Source organism: Micropterus salmoides, unplaced genomic scaffold, assembly GCF_014851395.1.
Source record: "Micropterus salmoides isolate LMB-PRFRI ecotype aquatic unplaced genomic scaffold, ASM1485139v1 Ms_hic_scaffold_4057, whole genome shotgun sequence".
NCBI classification, from domain to species: Eukaryota; Metazoa; Chordata; class Actinopteri; order Centrarchiformes; family Centrarchidae; genus Micropterus; species Micropterus salmoides.
Window position 1 is genome coordinate 1 of NW_024043437.1, and position 6977 is coordinate 6977.

Sequence of the window (6977 nt, forward strand, 5' to 3'; positions counted from 1 at the left end):
GATTTTCCAGTCAACTGCCTGTTAACCTGTTTTCATTTGGATTAAAAACCCTGAATTGAGTCTCTGCTCAAGTGTCTTGCATCCTCTGCACTCAACCGTGAAATCCTGACAAAAAGCTGAAATTCTGGGTTAAGTATTTGGGTTGATTTGGAGACTTTTTTTTTTTTTTTTTTTTTGGCCTGTCTGATAACTATCTTCTATTTTTTTACTAGGCGTATTTAAAATCGTATGTCAGGGTCGAGGGTGCGCAAAGCAGGTGAGAGCCCAAATGCACAACACTGCAAGCAGAGATTCAGTTCAAGAGTTTATTTAACAAACACACCAGGCAAAACAAAACTCACGGGTACTGGAAACTGGCAATATCCAACATGGTAGAACACACATCATACAACAATGACCGGACGGGGACCGAACAGAAAAACCAAACCTACGAGCAGGGCGGGAGCAACACAGATGACAGGGATCAAGGCTAACGAGGCAGGCAGGCAGACAGCAGGGAAAACAGACTGGCAGGCAGGCAGATTACTGGGGGAACAGACAGAACACATGTTACAAAATACCAGACAAGAATCTAACCCCAGAAACAGAAACCCATGTAAACAGATAAACACCGACCCTATATAACACAGGGATCATAACAGACAAAACCTAAACGAGAACACAGGACACGAATACAGAGGCAGGGAGTTGAAAACTAATGGAGCAAGGCAGGACTGAAACTAGGATTAGACAGAACACCAGAGAATTACAGAATAAGACAGGAACTAAGGTACAGAACCAAAAGACAGGCAACAGTAAATAAATTAACGCTGGGCAGACTGAACACAAGACAGGACTGAAATGGACAGGACTCCCTCCCTCTCGCTCGCACACACCAGCGATCCACAAAAAGCTGTCTCTTGATTTAAGTTAAAATGTTTCAACATTACTCAGAATGTAAAGACTGATAAGACAAAGGTGATATGAAAAAAAGTACCTGGTAGCAGGTACAAGTACAGCTTTTACACCTCGGAAACCAAAAAGGCGAGTCAAGCTGGTACCATGCAGTGGAATAGGGGCTTTTCTTTTTACAAGCCAGGTCTTTAACAGTGTCCACCAGCACTCTGTCTCCCTCCATCTTGTTAGAGTTTGAGTAGACGGCTGTGTGCAGATGCAGAGGGAGGGGCGGTGCTGTGTGGTGAGGAAGAAAGGAGCAAATGCTGGCAGGACTATACGGAAACATTAACTCAACATCAAACTATATCGGTATAAACGGTATTGTCTAATTTCATATCTCTTTTGAAATTATCTGTATAATGAGGTATACCGATATACCGCTCAGCCCTAGTTAGAATATAGCTGGGTTGTCGAGATTAGCGACTGATGGTCAGATCACTGCCTACCTGCCCTTGACTTTCAGCTAACCACTTTACCTACACCAAATTTAGCAAGAAGCTATCTCTGCTTCTGATGTGGGAGTGTGTCCTAATGTGAGTACAAAAGACAGCAGTTACCTGAAAAATAAAAGGCTCAGCTGGATAGACACTACTGCAAAATGAGAGCACGATCTCCACTCCGCCTCTCTGTCTGCCACTCACTGAGCCTTTGGATGTGGTTATCTCTCCTCATTAATTTTCTTTTCCTTCTGTCCAGAGTCTGCCAGGCAGTATAGACAAAGCAGTGGCCTACCTGGAGAGGCGTCTGCCCAGCCTCACAAACCTTTATGCTGTTGCCATGATCATATGCCCTGGCCTATGAAAACAAACTGAACCAGGCGATCCTCTTCAACTTTGCCTCTCCAGGTTTCCTCACACAACATTCTTAAACATGTTCAGAAACAAAATGGACTGTTTGTTTACTTTATATGTACATTAGTGTGTGTGTGTATGAAGATACTGATTCAGAGGATTGGTGTGGTGGTTATGTGGTCTGTGTTAGGTAGATAAACTGTCCATCTAACTTGATATGTCAATGGTAGAGCTCTGCTTCTTTCTGCCGGACGCTAGGGGTGTCACGAGAACAGATACTTCGGTACCAGGTCATTCTGCCAGATACAGGAGATCCAACACGTGGAAGATAGCGAGAAGTGCAGCTGCAGCGACAGCTCCGCCTCGACTCATCAAATAGAAAAAAGATGGGAAACACGGTTAAGTTAGCTTTGCAGTTGTTAACTTCAATAGCTCTATGCCAAAGCTTCGATTTCTCACAGGTAGAGAGCTAATGTTGGCAGACATTTCAGTTTTGATCTCCTGAAAATCACCAAAGTTGATGATGCAATTTGCAGCGCTAAGGACTGAATGTCTAACTCACTTGTTACTATAAGCAGAGTTAGGGATAGTCTTAAGTGCAATTCGATCCATTTCAATCATAAATAAGTTTTTGTTTTTCAATATACAGTATATTAATTTCCACCTGTGAGATTAAGAAAATTAGTAATTAATTAATAATTAAATATGCACAGTGCAAGGTGGCGATTTCAACAGCTTGCTCATTAATGAATATATTAACATCAACTCTCATCCGTCCTGGACATCTTCACACAACTTTCACAGCGGTTAGATGTTTTATGTAATGTTCAGAGTGTATGTTGAAGTACATGGGCTTTGTTTTCGTTTTATAACATTGTATCGAATTGGTATTGAGAATCGTGGAATTGTATTGGTATCTACTACAACATTTCTGGAATCGTGACATCCCTACCACAGAAGCAGGTGGCCCACACCAGGCTGGTGGCATGGTGGGCAGAGTCCTGTTTCCCCAGCCAGAGGAGCAGGGTTCAATCCTGAAGCAGAGAAGCCAAAACACATGGATCAGGGTGCAAAGGAGTGAGTGGCTGTTTAGAGGTAGACCTATGGTTACTACCTGGGTGGACATTGTCCAGTACTGAGTGGTTAGGTTAAGTGGACTGCCCTGAGAGATGAGGATATTCAAACAAGTATTTTGGCCTTTAGGGTAGTGACAGATAAGGCAATGTGTTAGGCTAAGTATGATGAATTACATGGTCCTGGTTAGGTTTGGGTCAGTGGTTATGTGACAGTCTCTAGGGAATGAATGTAGGCCAATGTTAAGTCCCCGAAAGTGATGGAAATACAACTGTGTGTGTGTGTGTCCTGCAGATATGTCCCACTGGCCTGTACCTAAGGGACATGTTTACACACTGGAGGCCACAGCTTATGCTTCTTGCTCTGGTGAAGGCCAAGGTAAGCATGTTGTCATGTGAAGTCGCGCAGACACATGAAATCAAGCAATTAGGACACAAATGCAGGACACAGGCAGAGCAGGTTCATTTTTAAGGTTTTAATAACAGAAAAGATTCAGAAAGATTGCTAAAATCTAAAACAATAAGTCCAAGGCTGAAGGTCTAAAGCACAGGAAAACACTGGTGATAAGGCAAGAACGCTTGACAAGAGACAAAGACTAAAAAAACAAAAACAGGAAACACACCGGTCTATAAATACACACAAGACAGGAGGTTAAAAAGGCACAGGTGGTAAATGGACTGTACTTAGAGCCTTTCTAGTATTCCAACCACTCAAAGCGCTTAGCATACATGTCACATTAACCCCTTTAACAGGAGAGGCTGCTATGCAAGTTACAAATTGCACATCAGGAGTAATTTGGGGTTCAGTGTCTTGACCAAGGACACTTGGTTAGGACAATTCATTAGGGCAAGGGAGACAACTAAACAAGCGGGAAAATACACAAAGACACAAGACGAAGGATTTAACAAAATAAACAGGAAACAACAACATGACACGTCACAGGATTATGTATGTTTCACCATGCAAAGGAAAACATACCACGGAGACAAAAAAGCTTACTACATTACAAGAGCAGAAGGTTGGTGAAGACAGGCATTTCCCAGACTAGAACGTTTTCTAAAAGAGATGAATTTGTTTTTTTACATTTCTTTTTTAAATTACCAACGATTGTCTTGTATTTCTGTTATTACCATTAAAAACTGTCCTTAAAATATGTAGTGTAATAAATAGCCTTTAGCATCTTATAATATATCCATCTTACATTCATGTTAGCAACTCTGTGGGCCTGTAGGTAGGTACAATGGCGATTTGAGGTAAATACTAACATCAACATGCTCACAGAGCCAATGCTAATATGCTGATGTTTAGCAGGTGTAATTTTACTTTGTTCACCATCTGATTTTAGCTTGTAGCAATTGCTAATTGGCATTAAAAACGAAGTACAGCAGAGGCTGATGGGAATGTCATTAGTTTTATAGGTTAAAGTACTGAGCAAGTCAGTCATTTTGACCTACTGATAATGGTGCTAGTAGCTAATAAACAGCAGAAATTTCAACCCTTTTTCATGCTTTCCGATATTAAAGGCCTTTGAAAAAGCCAGTTCTGTGGTCAAATGGCTCAACCAACAACAGAATGTGGACGGTGACTATGGATCAACTCAGGTAACAGGGGACTCTCCTTCTCTTTATGTCTGGATACATTGTGTCTATAATGCTTTTTTAGCACTTTTTTGCTTGTTTGTTTTTAATTTTTTTTGTAATATGAGGTCAAGTTATTTATTGTGTGTCTCTCTCTTCAGGCTACTATAATGGTGTACCAGGCTCTAGCTGAGTACTGGACCAATGCTAAGGAACATGAAATTAATCTGGATGTGTCCATCTGGCTTCCAGGCAGGTCAAAACCTGATAGGTACCACTTCAACAGGGAAAACTACTACAGCATGAGAATCTCTAAAGTGAGAACACACAAACACACATTGTCTCATTAATCAGCTTTGCTTTTCACAGCATAGTGTTGGGGGGTGGGTCGTCATGAGTATCTGAGTCTTCATAAGAAATACTGTAGAAATACTCATTCACACTCCCTCTCTTTGCCATTCTTAATATATTAGGCTTTCAGGTTTCACCACCTTCACTTAAAGTTGTGCATCATTCATATATTAAAACCTCAAATACAATTGTAGCTAATTAGATGCAGCATGATAATAAATACTGATGTACTAATGACATTACTTGTTTTTGCAAGTTTTATTATCTGTTATCTTTTGTGATTTCCTAATTCTGCAGAGATCTTTAGTATGGGTTACAAAATTTGTAGTTCCTTCATGCACAGAACTTAAAAGGTATATTAAATATTGTAACAAAAACAATATATACATACACCCATACATTCATTTTTTGAATTCTGGGGAGAATGTTGATAGCAGAAGCAAGATGATGATATGGGTTTCATCTTCCATAAAAAACCCCCTAACATTTGGGAAACAGTGTCCATCTTGACTGTTTGAGCACCAAGCATCATCGATGTAAACACAGAGTCCGCCTTTGGGGGTCTCTCTGGGGTCTTGTACTGACAGCTTGGAACATGGTCTGGCCCACCAAGTGCTGGATCTGTGATATTGAGGGAGTATGTCTCTGTAAAGATGTGGGCACTTTACAGTAGGGGTGTGGAAAATAATAGATTTTTAGATGCATCGCGATGCGGACTTGGACGATTATGCTTAACAAATGTTAATCGATTATCTAGAGGTTAATTGATAACGTAATGTTGACTGAACGAAAAAGTCGCAACTCGGAAACGGAGGAATCCGGTCCGTCTGTGCGATTCTCCCTGTTTGGCACCGACAGTGTAGGTCACTGCGTGTCCGTTAATTAAAGTCTGTCTGTCGTTTTCCAAACTAGAAAGCAGGCAGTTAGTTCTAGCAAACATCTCCTCTTCAGACTGCAGTCTTTTTAGCTGAGCAAGATGTTATTTGGCTGCTGTAAAGTTGGTTTGTCATTCATCCACATATCGAGTACACAAAATGAACGAAATACTGTTTCTCAATCCCATGGTGCTCAATACAAGATTACAATAATCAACTTACAATACATTATATGAAGTGACAACCTACTACTTTGGATTGTAACAAATACTTTGCTTTAAAAGTACCAAATAGTCAAACAGTGAAAAAAATTCATCTGTATCCTATTCGTTTTACAATCACATCGTAGCCTCATAATCGTAATGAGGTAACTAGAAATTCCCACCCTTGAGGTGATGCATCAAGGAATCGAATCGTTGACCTGATAATCAAATCGTGAGACCAGTGCAGATGCACACCCCTACTTACAGTCTAATTTGTCATTGCTTGCCCAACCTGATCCATTTTTTGGAACAACACCTGCTTACTGGCGGCTGCTGCTGCTGCTGAACCACTTTCTGTGGATGGCAGCTGAAATTTACTCCATTAGTTATTTTAAAAACCCAAAGATTGTGGCTTTTGAGACCACTTTGGGGCTGGAGACGCAGAAGCCTCCCTCCGCTGCGCAGTTGGGCTAAAAGTCAACAAGCAATGATTGGATCACTTTTTTTGGTCTCCAAAAATAATGGAGTGGTTATAACACACCATATTATTTCTGTTCCATCTACACGTTGTTGACAAATAGTCGCTTCATTATCTGCCTGCCTTTCGGTGTTGGGCTGGTAGTGTACAGTGGGATTATCAGAGCTTTTGCTTAAAACTGCTTCTTTCAGCTGCTGTAAATGGGGTCAGTGAGAGTCAACTTACAGTAAATGTGGGATCAATCAGATCAATATAAAACAGGGAATACAAGCTAAATAGAGCTTTCATCATCACTTCAAATGTTTCAGTGTTATAAATATAAAATCGGCTTTAAAGTCAGAACCACACAGCTTTGTGTTTGTTTGTCCTAATGATCTTGTTATCCGATGATTCCAAACGATTGCTTTACCTTTTGTATGTGTGTTGTTTGCACTTAAATCTCAACAGTTCAACAGTATAATACAAGAAGTGAGTGTGTCTGCTACAGGAAATGGAGAAGCAAGAAGCAACGTTTACCGTAAGTGGTGTGTGTGTGGGGGGGGGGGGGTACCACACTACTAGCTGCTCTGTTATTTTCAGAGCTTTGTAATTGTAAGAAGAAAGACATAGGGACAAGTTATTACAGGCATGTTTTGCAATATTAAAGCCACTATGTGTTGACTACTAACTCTTGAGATAAGAACACACAAACA

The 6977-nt window shown here is 40.7% G+C and overlaps 1 protein-coding gene across 1 annotated transcript; it reads left to right on the plus strand.

The window, feature by feature from the left end:
* Positions 1 to 1545: 1545 nt before the first annotated feature.
* On the plus strand, positions 1546 to 6802 carry LOC119887214 (complement C3-like; the record flags this gene model as incomplete). The annotated part of the gene is made up of 5 exons (XM_038698098.1): positions 1546 to 1781; positions 3096 to 3179; positions 4325 to 4402; positions 4540 to 4695; positions 6733 to 6802. Coding segments are annotated over exons 2-5 (358 nt in total), but the record flags the coding sequence as incomplete, so codon positions are not given.
* Positions 6803 to 6977: the final 175 nt, after the last annotated feature.